General features: G+C 48.6%; 3 protein-coding genes across 3 annotated transcripts; 1 reads left to right on the forward strand and 2 right to left on the reverse strand.

Annotated features, from left to right (window-relative positions):
- Positions 1-2,118: 2,118 nt before the first annotated feature.
- On the reverse strand, positions 2,119-3,719 carry BKA55DRAFT_625023 (uncharacterized protein). Its single transcript, XM_046196830.1, has 2 exons — positions 2,955-3,719; positions 2,119-2,900 (listed from the first exon to the last, which is right to left on the reverse strand). The coding sequence occupies exons 1-2, from the start codon at positions 3,658-3,660 to the stop codon at positions 2,509-2,511; spliced, it is 1,098 nt and encodes a 365-aa protein (XP_046043702.1). The 5' UTR covers positions 3,661-3,719; the 3' UTR covers positions 2,119-2,508.
- A 7,585-nt stretch (positions 3,720-11,304) lies between these two features.
- On the forward strand, positions 11,305-11,799 carry BKA55DRAFT_696017 (uncharacterized protein; the record flags this gene model as incomplete). Its single annotated transcript, XM_046200223.1, has 1 exon — positions 11,305-11,799. The coding sequence occupies one exon, from the start codon at positions 11,305-11,307 to the stop codon at positions 11,797-11,799; it is 495 nt and encodes a 164-aa protein (XP_046043703.1).
- Positions 11,800-12,006: 207 nt separating this feature from the next.
- Positions 12,007-13,084, reverse strand: BKA55DRAFT_581727 (uncharacterized protein). The gene has a single exon (XM_046194064.1). The coding sequence runs from the start codon at positions 12,616-12,618 to the stop codon at positions 12,211-12,213; it is 408 nt and encodes a 135-aa protein (XP_046043704.1). The 5' UTR covers positions 12,619-13,084; the 3' UTR covers positions 12,007-12,210.
- Between the last annotated feature and the right edge of the window lie 1,075 nt (positions 13,085-14,159).

Genomic DNA, 14,159 nt, shown 5'->3' on the forward strand with positions numbered 1-14,159 from the left:
CTTACCCTTGGCCGGCCGCGGTGCTCGCTTATGCACACCATCGCATGATTTGCTCGAAGTCGCCCTTCTTCATACCTGGCGCTTAATATCTTCCCGTGGTATGTCAGGTCCTCATTCGTGATGAGGATGAGGGGCATAGGGCGGAACCACATTTGCGGTGTTCGCGACGTCTCGGTGGTGATATTACCCTGTGTTAAATTATATATTCAGAACGGCCTTAGAGGGAAGCTGGCGCATCTGTCAGAATATAGAGTATAAGGATGGAGGACATACATATCATCATGGAGAAGTCTATGAGACAACACACAACACACCATGCAGGCACACCAAGGACGGAAAAATTAGATGTAAGGTACGCCAGTATAGAAGCTTTCCTTAGACACATCACGATCCATCGCTCGTCGTGTGATTATGTAGGGACCCCTGGCTGCAGGACATGCTGTAAAGTTTGAACTTGCCCCTCACAGCAAACTGGTCTCGACCGCTGCGTTGGCCAGTGAAGGCGTTACGGAGGCTCCGTAAGCCTAGGCTTAAGGTTTGTCGCCGATCAGGTGGTGCCCGAGACATAAGTGTCATTGGTTCGAGCCATCTCGTCGACGCGCTTCCGAGCGGCGGGGTTCCCCGACCGCGTCCTTGGCATCTTGTAAATCTTAGCAATCGCTAAAACATATGGTTTTACTACGAATGTAGCTCAGTCACTCGAATCCAACTCTGGATAGTAGCTACGTAGCGATAAGTCGTTTCTAAATATAAAATGAAGGGGAAGAAAACAGAGGAGTGGTAATATACGGAGAAGATAGGGGAGTTTACTGTTACATTTATAAATTGCATCAATAAGGATATGCGCGACGTTGGAGTGGCATTATCTGGTTGCAAATGTCGAAGGCCATATTCGATTTGGCAATCCTGCTACATGAGGAAGCGTAGGGGAAGATGTCAATATCGTTCACAATTCACAAAAGAGCTTAGCTGCGCCCCCTCATGTCCAAATAACAACGTTGGTCTACATAGAGCTAGCCAGAGTCAAATAGTAACGGTTGAGGCACAACATGCAATGATCTAGATACCGAGGGCATCACCCTCGACGGTAGGGATATTTCGCATGTCACACAGACAACATACTGTAGTATGTAAATAAGGTCCCCGATTGAATACTAGAAGCCGGCCAGCGGCGAATATTTTTAATATTGCCTGTGGTGACGGAAGTGAGCGTCATGCAAGGGCTTGCACAGGAAAGCTTGGGGGGATGGTGGGGGGATGGTGTGGGGAAGGGGCACTGCATCGGCTGGGTGGAAGACTTGCAGTCGGTGACCCACAAGAGCATGCAGTCTTTGTGGGCCATAAAGGCGCAGGGAGTGGTAAGGGGACTCTGCTCCATACATTGAACGGCGAGTCATCTACTACTTGGTCAAAGGTAGCGATGGGCTCACCAGTCGTTACTGACATACCACAAATAATGAGGACTTAAGTATGCGGTCCCGATAGAAGACAGGCAGCAAGGGCAGCCCAGTTAGCCAAACTTCGCGCCACCGAATATGTAGCTATCGCATCGCTAGCTAAAAGCGACACCACGGCACGCGAACGTGGCCAGTGTCAGCAAAATTCCCGAGCTATTCTGTCCGCTTGTGCCGTTCCAATCCCACGCTAGCAAAGTCCTCTGGTTCGTATCGGAAAGGAAGTGATATGCTCGCTACGGGCTGGCTAAAGACCGGTATCGGTGCTCTTTAGAACGGGTCTAGTGGCATGTTAAACATGCCCTCCGCGACCTCTAATGATTTGGGCCACTTATTTATTCGCGTTATTGGAACTGGATTCCTGAATAAGAATGCTGTTGCAATCGGAATGCCGCAATAGTTGCTTCTTCTACAGCCGGCAAGCGGCGGCAGTCAGGGAGTCAAACATGTTGAGGTGTCGATTTCTACCCTCCATTGCCTGCCCGCCAAAGGCAAGGCGTGATTCACCACCTCTTGCACACAACATTTGATGGTACAGATTGCAGCCAACCAAGCTGTGGCGCCTGGACCATAGGGCTGGGGGCGTAGTGCTGGCAGGTGTCATTCTGGCTGCATCTGCATAAGTCTGACCAGGCGGTCATGGCATCTCAGCCTGATTCAGTGTATTTAGCTGTAGTCGAGTCTGTTCTAGCCCAACGCAAACCTGGGTACGGTAGCCGACTCTCGGCCACCATGACATGGCGTCGTTGACGCCACCTGATCCTTACCAGTAAGATCTCGAATATACCTTTCATGCTCGTCTTAGGCGTTCTTCACCCACCGCCGCGAAACCTTGAATAGTCGCCGTCTCACTGCCAACTTGCAGCGTGTGATACGTAACAGCAACCACGCGCTTTCTCACTTATTAGGCGCCTTGTGGCGACATATCTCAGCCTTCCTCGCCCCTCAGTTTGTTAGAAGGCCATGATGATCCTTTTAAGCCTGAACAACCCTTTTCCTCATGCCGACACACAGCACACGGCAAAATTTTGAACCATGTTCTACTGCCAAGCTATTATCTGATACTACTCTGCCCCCGTTGCTCAACCCGAAACTGATCCAGATCAAGGCCATATTCGAAATCCTTGAAAGCGATCGCGATACAGTCCAACACGTTCGCTCGGAGAGTTCTCATATGGTCTGAACGAGGCTGACATGCACAGTTGGTGAAACAGTCGAAGTTGCACATAGCTTCGTCCAGGGCACTGAGACTAAACCCGAAAAATGGAGGGTCTGGTAGGGGCTTGAGACCATTAACAAACAGATTCTGATCAATGTACCCCAACTGTATGTACTGGCACTGGCTGCTGTAGCTGTCGTCTTTGTTCACATTCAAACTGTTCGAAATGCTCTGTAAGCGCAGTATCAAGTGGCTGATAGTCTGTTTTCTTTTCTCCTCGAGAGCGTCTAATTCACTTCATCAGACTCATAGCTCAGTTCATTTGTTTTGCGATGACTTACCAACGATTGGCTGGGGTATCGGCAACCCCAGTGTTTCTATAGGTCCTCGACTTCTGCGGATAACGACCTTGGTGAGAAGACGAAACGCCCCATAGTCGGAGAACACCCAAGCCACCGTGAGCCTCAGTAGTATCTCCCTTGCGTAGTAAATGGGTAGGTCTGAGCCCAAGTTGGAGATCCAGGTCTCCGCCCATGGCTCGACCGCCTGATAGCAACCGTAGTAGTCGACCAGCACGGCAACCTTTGCCAATGTTTCAATAGCCACTGTCCGGGGAACTGCTCGCGTCTGGTGATGTATTATGTTCATCAGCATAAGAAAAGCTTCATGATCCCAGTCCCTTGCCGTAACAGTCCACTTGAAACCGGGCTCAGACTCTGTTTCCTTCCAGTCGCCACGCATCAATGTTCTGAAAAACGTAGATGCAAGCCGAAGATGTTGCGAACACAACCTGAATCGGATGTGCCTTGGTTCTGGCTCCGCTTGGGGGAGCGATGACACATCACTCAAGCTACTGTCATTGTCGCTTAGAGCTTCCGTGCGTATAACAGACGCTTCATGGTGTGTTGAATCGCTTGATTGATGGTATGATAATGTGTTAGGCCATTCTTCTTCAGTATAACATACTGCGAACGGAGCGCCAGGATTACGGAGAATGAGGAGAGTATCGCCATTGGGATCTATCTCATGTATTTTAGAAAATGCCATTATGCAGATTAGAATGACCTGCGGCGTGGTACCTTCTAATGAGTAAAGGCTATACAAAGTGGAACCATGTAGTTTGGTTGCAGCTGAGTACAGATATAACTATCGTGATGTGAGGCAACGTGAATAGTACGTGTGTGGCTGGCATATTGACGTCATTGCCCCTCACATTGAGCATCTGCGCCCTTCGTATGGTACCTCCTGCACCGTTCTAAGCTGTCCCATGAGAGGGTACACTGTGGGGAGACCGCAGGTACACATTCGCGAAACAGAAGGCATAGAAGCCAGAAGGAGCCTAGAATCACACACACATTAGTAAAAAATCGCTGTCTACATGGGCTGGCAAGAAAATGTAAATAGTGGTTGGAGAGAGGAAAAGCGGGAAGTTTGGGCACAGCAGGTCAGCGTCTTCGACGTTAGTGAACTGGGATCAGTCTGGATCCGTGGGGCTTCGGCTGTTCGCCGGACCCCGCTAGCCGGGCATGGTCGTTCAGACGACTACAACCGCGTAGGATACAATCAATCAACGAGAACTGGACGTCGCGCTTCGCGCTTCGCCGGATTCTCGATTCCATAACACAGAATACAGAATCCGGGGCTTATTCAATTTCGATCCGAAGGACGGATATGGGTAAGAGCTAGTTCGAAGGCGAAAGTTGAATCTAATCTAGAGGCTATACGGAATGGGAATTATCACTCGGAGAGGTGTTTTCGTGACTGTCGATGTCGCTGAGGACGGGTGCTGACGGACGAGGAAACAGCGGGTGGGGTCGTTTCCTCGTAAGTTGAGGCCACTGTGACGACACTCTCTGAAGAAACAGAATCCCCTTGGCTCTCGAGTTGAGTTGCATCACTACGATCGGTAGGTACCCGACATAACAGGGCTCCAGAACTGACTTGCTGCTGACGGTCGGGGCCAGGGAGAATAAAGTTCCACGGGCATGATCGTGGTGTGGACGGCCAAACCCGAACAGGCCCTAGTATACTAAGATCAACCCCCGAGAGGATATTATGAATAGCGTCTTTTCACGGTCTCGTATTCGCTACGTACTGCTTAGTGGAAGAATCCTGAGAAACCGACTACTACGGAGACAAGACTGAATTGACGGTCATCACATGGACAACACGCTTCGTCCTCCGTCTTGAGTGAGAAGACCTCGGACCTGCACCCTTATCGCCCCACTACCGAGATATTCGGGATCGAAGTCAATGTTTGAGCCAGTGCTTGACGCTTGAGGCGAGGAGAGAGACATTTGAGTCATAATTAAAATGGCAATGGGTGCGAACAGGAAGGCTTTCCCCGTTCGTAGCCTCACAATTTTGGAGAATAGGGTAGACAACGGCGTTGATGGACGTACCTTAGAGGACATGGCTTCTATTGCACCATTGCTTCTCTTTTCAAGTCTTTTCTCACCAGAAGTTTCTTCCGACTCACAAGCAGACTCCGCGCCTGCGATGTAACGCGTGAGAAAACGTAGTCACTGGGGAGACGAGAAGCGATGTACAACAGTAACGGAGCACAAATCTAGAAAGCGAGTGGAAAATTGTAAGCTCTTGAGTTGATATGATGACCCGGTGCCGATGTGGCGCTGAAGCCGAATAACTGACAGGAGCGATTCGGTGAATGCAGAATCTTCAGTCATGTATTTGTGCGCCTTGTCCGGGCCACTACTTTTCCTAGGCTTGTTCCCCGCTCCAAGAACAGGCTGAGACAGATATTGAAGAGCGCGCAAGCCATTTCGGGGATGACACAAGGACATAAGAAGTCGACGATTGTAAGTTGACCGCTGTATGATGATATAAGCATGAATGGATTATTGATCGATATGTCTTACATACGACGGGATTCCATGTAGTTGCTTTCTGATTTCCGGATGGAGCAGGCTACTTTTCATTCTTTTTGTTGGGATTCGTCATGTGTTGCTTGGAAGTGTCACATCTGGTCATGAAGCTCTCCATCGTCTCGAGCCGTTGTCGGAGCGGGACAGATTGACTCTCTGTCAAGCTTTCGGCCTGCATAACCGTCTTGAAAGCTTGGTATTCGAATGCTGTTTCAGAATGCTGCTGCTGGAGCCGTAGATCCCGCAATACTCGGTGAACTACATACATATATAGCGGCATCTGGCCCTTTGAGCAAGGGCTGACTGACATTCGATCCATTATTCTTTTCGTGTTAACATCGGCTTGGCTGAAGTGGAGTTCTTCAACTATGACATTGGACAACTTGTTAAAAATCCTCTGCTATTGACCAGTTATCAAATACTGTTTGAAGAGTGTACTGGCATATTACCTTTAGGTTCGCGCTGCTAGTTGTGGCGCACAAAACTCGAACCTACACTAGGATTGGATGACAAGGAAGCAGCCTCGCAAGGTGATGCACTTGTGTCAGAGAGTGAGGGCCACAGAGACGGACAACTCGATTCTGATAATACGCCAAAGACCAGCCACCATATCAGAGATCTGGGGAAGAACAAAAGCCACTCGACAAGACGACGCTATTCTGTGATGTCACAAGGGTTTGAAGCCAAGCAAGTAAAGAGACGAGGACCTAGAAAATATTGAAGCTATCTATGGATATACAGCGCTCACAGATGACTTAACTAATGAATTGAAATACTGACGGCTTCATGATAGATACATAGTTGCCTTCGCAAGTCAGAGACTCAATCCGTGCAGCGAATCACGCTGCGAAGCCCCTTAATGCGATAAACTGGTCGGCTCTCCCTGGAAGTGTTGGAAAATCCGGGAATCCCCCTTCCCTTCAGGATTCAGACTAACAGCCTGAAAGTCCTAGAATTAGAGTTCAAAGTCCTAGATGAATTCATTTAGAGATATCAACCCGAGATGAACTCTCATAAAAGAAATTTAAAAAATTCAAGTTTTATAAAATATATATATTTTCACCCAGCACAACTGCGCAATATAAACAACAGGAAGTGATGATAGCGTCACTTTCTAGCTCACGCAGCCGCTCGTCAAGCAGGCCTGTCGCAGGGACAAGCGAGGCTGGGAAATGTGGCGAGGAGTAGGAATTGGTGGGGTTTGAGGGTTTGAGGGTCTGAGGGCCAGAAGTCGGAAAAGAATCTAACGAGACTTGACGTTGTGGGCCCTATGAGGCGTATCCTCCCGGGCGAAATAAATTCATTCATTCATTCATTCAAAGGGATACTTAAAAGTATGCTCAAACTAGCTCAGTAGCGGTGGCCTAAGCATGATAGCATACTGGCAGGTTGCAGAAGACTAAAACCAGAGTTGGAAACGGCGCCACAGTGTGCATCCCGACCTGCGGCGTCTTGGCGCACGGCATGACACCATATGAAGGCAGATGGACAACCTCGAGTCCATCGGGGATGGGATCTTGCAAGATAATAAGTCTCTCATACCCACCCCGGAGATCACGTACATAGACTGGCTCACGAGGTCCTCACCCACGAAACCAACGTCTTCTGCTCCAGAAGTCGCAAACAAGGTCACCGATGAGGACTTCATCTGGCAAGGCGGGGTTTCCCATTCTGGATTATGACAGATGTGTCGCGTAAGAGGGAGTCATTCTGAAGGTGTCGGCATAAACTTTCCTGATCATATGACACCCGGTCAGAGCCGATGCCGCGCCAAAGTCACCCTAGGCTAGAATAGCAATCAACAGCTCATACCAATTACGACTGATGCAAGCATTCGCTCCAAGCTGCGTATCTCCATAAATGCAGGCTTCTGACGCGTCATGCTCTACAGCAAGCTGGAGCAGGTGATGTTGAGGAATCGTCAACGACCATGGCGATAGCAAATATATCTCAAGTCCCAATGATCAGCCCCGGAGGCATTCAGTCAGAGGAATGGATCCAATCACTGCCTATGATTATTTTTTTTATATTTCTTTTCATCTTTTATGCCCTTCTTGTCACATACGAGTATGTCGTCTCAAACCAACAAGTGTGGACGCTTCTATTTCACGAGCTAAGTATTGAAAAGACACATGTCTAGGAACACCAGACAGACCCAGGTCTCGATCCAAGGGAGCTCCGAGAGCGGCCTGTCAGGAAGGAGCTGAGCTCCGAGACTAGCGACTTGTAGCGGCTAGACTCAATAATTCCACCACGGACGTACAAGCAAATAATCATAGGCATGGAAATTGCTGACTTAGGGGAGCATTCGACCTGGCCTTACGAGCTTGTTGTCTGGTAAGCGATCCAAATTAATAGACAGTTTCATTCTAAGTTGACGGTTCTTGTTATATAGCGTTATATGCTTGGAAATGATGGTGAATAATGATATCGTCCGTCGGTTGTCGTGCGGGCATACATTTCATTCGGGTTGCATTACTCTATGCAAGGGTCGGAACCACTACATCCACTCCACTTTGGACCAAGTAGAGTGGATGTACAATTTTTTAGGCAATTACATAGTGGATGTAACACATATTCGACCGGAATGGAATGGATGTACACACGTGGATTTATAAGTGGATTTATAAGTGGAATTTTGAGGCTATTCACAACCTCATGGGGGCCTATTCAGCCTCACTTTCAGAGGTTGACACTAACTATTCAGCCTGTTGCTGCTGTGATGAATCGTCGACCTCGCTGGCGCTATCCTCACCCTCCAATAGCCATTTTGACTCAGCAAGCGCCTACTCGCCGTCGCTTAGAGTCCTACAACCGGCATCAGGCTTACTTTCAAGGTGTGGCTTAAATAATGGATTCAGATCCTTCATAAGGCCAGCATGGTACCAAGAGCGTAAAGCCTGACATATGGCGATGATCTCAGCATGCAGGTTCGTACGCAACCCCGAGACCATCTTGCCAGCAGCTAAAAATAATCTCTCACTCTCGGCTGACATCGGCTGAATCGTCAGGAAGTCCAAGGCCATCCTGGATAACCGAGGATATCTGCTTTTCTTAGTGATACAGTAACCAATTGGATCACGAACGTTGCCGTCGCTGGCGTCACGATCCGTCTGCCACGCTTGGTACTCGTCACCAACAATAGCTGCTGCGTGGGCTGGTAGTGACTTCGGCACACGACTGTTCTTCTCGAAGGGGTTGAAAAACCGAGGTCGTTTTGCCGGTGGCTCTAGTCGCCTCTGCTGCTGCTGGTTCTAACCTCGAGATGAGCGTAATCGGACAACCAGACGTCGGCAACCATCTCTTTTGCCTTTTCAACCCAACTAGGCTTATGAACCCACGTTTCATCAAACTAGTCCCAACGATAAGCTGGATGGAGTGCCATAGCCGTATAGTAGATGAGCGTCTCGTCCAGCCTCCAATAATATTCATCCAGCTTATCCCAAGCAAGGTTGATTCCGATGCGGAAGTGCTCTGGATCAGGAAAGTCAGCAGCAAGCTGCTTATATTCTTCCAGTGTGTTAAGCAGCAGCTCATAGCCAAGCACCACGTCCCAGATATTGCCAAAGGAGCCAGTCCAGCCTTGCTTACTCCTGCGGATATGTCCATCACCCTCAAGCGTCTTTACCACGGTCTCAAAAACAGCCAGAATAGCCTCCAAATGGTAAAGAACCTCCCAGTCTTTGTCCGTTAGCTGATTCTCGTCTCGGAGGATGCGTGGTTTTTTCGCCAACTTGGCTTGTGTTACTTGGCCAGTATTTTTAGACCTATTTTCGTACTCTCATAGCGCCTTATACTTAATCAGTAGGAGTTCGATAGAGGTTTTCAACCGTAGAGCCCTGCGGATCATGTAGAGTTGTGACAGCCAACGCGTGTCGTTATCGATAATTAGCTTGAGTGGTTTCTTGGATCGGAATTTAAGGGTGGCGGCGCGATCAATTTCGTCCTGTTAGATATACCGAATTAGTAGGAGACGAATAAGATTTAGTAAATCCGCTTACCTTCTGGACCTCCTTGAATAAGTAAATCAGCCGATGGCTAATACGCACATCAATTACGATGTTGTGTAACTTGCCAACTGGTCCCTTTTTGCGCCATCTAGCGTATTCAGTATCAGATAACGCTTCTGCGCCTGATAATTGCTGCTCAAACACGTCGGCGTTTTTTCCAAATAAGAGCGCCTTGGCTGATAAGTTGATTGTGTGGCCAATACAGCGTCCTCGACGTAGTCGGCCATCGAACCTAAGCTCAACACCAATGACCTCCATGGCAGTATCGTTGTTTTCAGCATTGTCGAGCGTGAAATAGCCAATCCTTTCTGGACTCACGCCAAGGGTGTGTAGGACGTCGAGAACCTCCCCACCGATCGTGGAGCCGAAGTAACGATGAGCCTCTGGAACCCCAATCATGATTTTGCATGGCCGATTCTTCTCATCTCTGAAAAAACAACCAATGCCATAAAGGGCAAGCTTATTTCGAGACGTCCAGCCATCAAAGGAGATATGAAGCGCTCCAGGGGAGTTCCTCAACACCTCGATAACCTTCTGCCTGTGGCGGCCATACTCTTGAATGATCTTATATCGGACAGCCCTGGCAGTCAAGTTGGCGCGTTGGATTGAAGTGGAGGGATTCAAATAGTCGAAGATTTCTTGGAGGATGGGGTTCTCGGCAAATGACAAGGACTGGTTGCTACTGACGATTAACTCGACTAGCATACGCTGAAAGTATTGTTTATCAAAGCGTGAGGTGATGTTATTCGCGATATTCTGTTCTGTAGGCTTGTTGACGTCCAGTTTCGAAACAGAGGCAATAGTCAGCTGGTTAGATTTCAGTGCGCCTTCGGATTTCAGCTGTGCTGTGCTCTTTTTCTCCCCCTCTGGTGCTGGTGTTTTGTGCTCACGGCATAGATGATTTGCCGCGTTCTGGAGACCTGAAGAGGTAAAACTCGCGATAGTGGGACGATTTACGAGGATACAGTCCTTGCAAGCCCATTTGCGTAAGCCATGACGTTGAATATCATAGCTAAAGTCCCATAGCTAAGAGCTAGTATCACGAGATCGTTCTGACCAGGTCCAGCCTCTGAAATGTCGAAAAAGGCGGTCTTCGACGTGCTGCTGCTTGCCTGGCTGGGTGGCTGACATCGTCAATTTTTTAATTTTTTAATTTTTTTTTGGCAAAAACAACAGCAGGAAATCTAAGAAAACACGCTCAATAGGGGCAGTTTCTCGTGTCAGGTTAGAAGATTAGCTGTGGGGGATGATCGACCTTGGCTAACCATGAGTCCAGGAGTTGTTTATACTGCGCAGTAGTGCTAGATGAAAATATAGTTTTACGAAACCTTTTATTGGGTTTTTGATTTTTTTGATTTTTTTGATTTTCTTGATTTTCTTTTTCTGAGATGAGAGTTCTTCTCGGGTTTATATCTCTAGATGATTTCATCTAGGTCTTTGAACTTTTAATCTAGGGCTTTCAGACTAACAGTCTGAATCCTGAAGGGAATGGGGATCCCCGGATTTTCCAACAGTTTTCAGAACAACTGGAAAATCGTGTCACCTTTCTCGCGATGGTTAGAGTAATATTAAGCTTCCTGTGATGATGGGCGTCACACCCCCCATTTTATATCTCTCCCACTGAACGCGATCCGTTCATCTTTTTGATCGAGCTTTATTTTCATGTCAACATCAACCTAGGGGTAAGGAATGCTGCGGCCTGCATTTCTATTCTGTTCAGATCTCTCAGCCTTCTCCGGTCTCTCGGTATATCCATATCTTTAGCCTCCCACGTTCTAGAGAAAATGCACACCAAAATGATTGCGCAGCACGAAGAGGAGCAGTACCGGTATTACCACTCCATTTTGTGGGAGGGGATCAAAACCGGCGTTTTTGGCCTCGTGTTCGGCATTACATTAGCAACAGGTCTACGTCGATTCTATTCCCCGTTCAGACAATTACCCTTCTACGTCAAGAGCACCACTTGCATCTGCCCCGGAATGCTCACAATCAGCATTGGCGCAAACCGAGAATCTCATGCCTTTCATTCATACCTGCATCCTGAGCTGCGGAGCTATGAGGACGAGGCCGAGGCCGAACAGGAGGTCAAAAGAATTTATGCAGAAGAGTCTGCGGGACAGCGAGCAAAAGATTGGCTATATGATCATCAATTTCAAGTTCTTGGAGGAACATGGGCTACCACGATGGCGGTCGCTCTCATGCATATGAAGCGGGACCATTCAACTGGGGGCGCCAGGAAACTTGTCCAAGCTCGAGTTGCTGCAGGGGTGTCGACTCTGTTCTTTTACTAACAGTGGTCCTTGAAGCTAAAGATAGGAAAGATGGCGGAGGGAAATACCGGAAAGTAATCGTTGTCAACCGCCACAAAGGGTAACACAGTCATGCCTCGGAGACATGTCGAGTCGCCCATCGCGCGCTGGAACAAATCCATGGAAACTGGGAGGCTAGTCTTGACCGCCAGGCATCTGATTTTATCGCGGTGGCTGTAGAATGCAAGTATACTCAAAAAGCCTTCTATGGCCAAGACAGACGTGGGCCATGAACTTGTAGTTATGCATCAAACAGTACCAGTCTCAATTCATTGTTGTACAAATGAGGGAAATGCTCAGGGTTTGGGTAAAGAAATATCCCATAGGTATATTAAATGGCCCTGAAAACAAGACAGTTCTTGCCCTGACTTTCGCGTAGTTAGCTCCGTCTCATCACTGATGGCCACCGCAATGATGGCATACGCGGTGTGGCCAACCAAATCCACAACCCCACCCATATCCCGGTGCAGGGTACGAGGCCCTACAAGCTGGCCAACCATGGTATCGCTGCCCGCAGTCAGGGCAGTGATTCACAAGCCAGGGGCATCCAAGGGGCGGTAGCCCTATGCCGATGGGAGCAGCTGATGAGGGCGCACCGACCCTTGCAGTCGGAACCTTGTCTCCAGGAGCCAAATGAGGATTGTGCCACCACCAGCACGAGGCACCCGTGTTCCATGGGGCAGACGACCAGCGTTGCCACGGATCGAGACGGACTTCATTCTGTGCCGTGTCACCCGGGGGTTCTTTGTGATGGGAAGTCGTGTCTTCGCTTTTCTGAATATTTGGCTCGGTGTTTGGCATTCTGCAGGGCGCAGTTCTCTAAGTTGATATGTGCTTCCGTGTTGCGGCGATTTGAAGCTATGGGCGGGCATGTAAGGTACGCGAGAGCTTTACGTCTGTCTTTTATATCTGGGCTCGGCATTCTCCACCTGGGACGGGACGTTGGGCTGTTTTATGTAGATAGCTGTGTAGAAAAAGACGCCTGACCCCATGTCTCGTTTCCGCCACAATAGAGACGAACCCGCTAAATTAGTTAAGTTAATAATGATCTGATGCTGATGCAATGCGCAGCAAGATGTACGCCACAGAAGACATACATGCTACATACACACTGTGCAACGATAACAGACAAGGCGCCGATTGGGCATATGACTATATGACGTTTGTAAGAATTTTTTATGTTAGGCACTTCGGCGATTTGCTGCATCATCCTCATGACGATACGCACATGATACCACTCTGTTGGCAATGAAATATGGAAAAATGCTAAGTGTTGAACAGGTGCTGGGTTGTCATGTGCAAGCAGGGATACTTTAATATTACACACCGAAATGGAAGAATGTTCAAGGGGCAGAATTTAGACACAACACAACATGAATACACGAATCTGTCTCAATAGACCGAATACACGTAATGTCTGACAGTTTGTGGGTGGCTGAAAATTGTGGGGTACACGTGACGTAACCGCCGGGGTCGTAACACGATCTCCTCTCCTCCGTTAGTCTCGTCCTCAAGGCCTGCATAACCTAGCTAACCCCAATCTTGTTCCTGTACGTCCCAACCTAGACTTGTTTTTATTCATGTAAGCTGAGAGAATGGCAGGGCGCGTAACCAAATCTCAGCATCCGAAAACTAAGGAGGGTAGCAAACTTTCTGAATATATCGCCCTCTACCGAGATCGAACCATGCCGTGCTCCCGTTGCTTCCGTCAGAAGCTCCCATGTGTTACGAAGGGCGACCAGTCGTCTTGTTGCGGGAATTGCGTTGACGCGAAGGTGATCTGCGATGGTGCGGGGGTTGCTTCCTATCGTGCGTCCTTTGGTAGCTCTTTGGTTGCAAGCGCTGACCGTGTCCTAGTGACTCGAAATATGAAGGAGTGTAAGAAGTTGGAAAAAGAGGAGCAAGAGGCCGAAGAGGCTCTCGAAAAGGCTATGGCTCGCCTTGCTTGGATTCGAAAAATGAAGCGTCGCCTTAAGCAGCAAGGTGATGAGTTGTTTGCTCGAGGGATGCAATCTTTGGAAGATGCAGAAGATTCTGCTGCCGTCCAGGCGGAGTCGCTGGCGATTTCTGATGTCCAATCCCTGGGCGCTGTGGATTTGACCGATTGGGCTTCCATTTTTGCCGACGTGCCTTCTGTTGTCGATGAAAACTCTTCACCAGTTTCTGAGCGTTGACATGGTGTTTCGGGGTTCCTATCGCATGCACAGATGGACAGCCAAGATCAAATGAGCACTTGATTTTCTATTTAAAGGAGCGACGAGAGTCGGTCTCTTATACTCATGTTCAGTCTGCCGGTCGTCTAGGCAGTAGGATGCTGCCTGCGATTTAGAGTTCATGGCAAC

The sequence above is a fragment of the Fusarium redolens genome (genome assembly GCF_020744475.1).
Source record: "Fusarium redolens strain MPI-CAGE-AT-0023 chromosome Unknown BKA55scaffold_20, whole genome shotgun sequence".
In the NCBI taxonomy this organism is placed as follows: domain Eukaryota; kingdom Fungi; phylum Ascomycota; class Sordariomycetes; order Hypocreales; family Nectriaceae; genus Fusarium; species Fusarium redolens.

Coding starts and splice junctions, on each gene's coding strand:
- BKA55DRAFT_581727 (XM_046194064.1), bottom strand. CDS start 12,618: ATGCCAAACACCGAGCCAAATATTCAGAAAAGCGAAGACACGACTTCC.
- BKA55DRAFT_625023 (XM_046196830.1), bottom strand. CDS start 3,660: ATGGCATTTTCTAAAATACATGAGATAGATCCCAATGGCGATACTCTC. Junction 2,901..2,954: donor GATACCCCAGCCAATCGTTG/GTAAGTCATCGC, acceptor GAAGTGAATTAG/ACGCTCTCGAGGAGAAAAGA.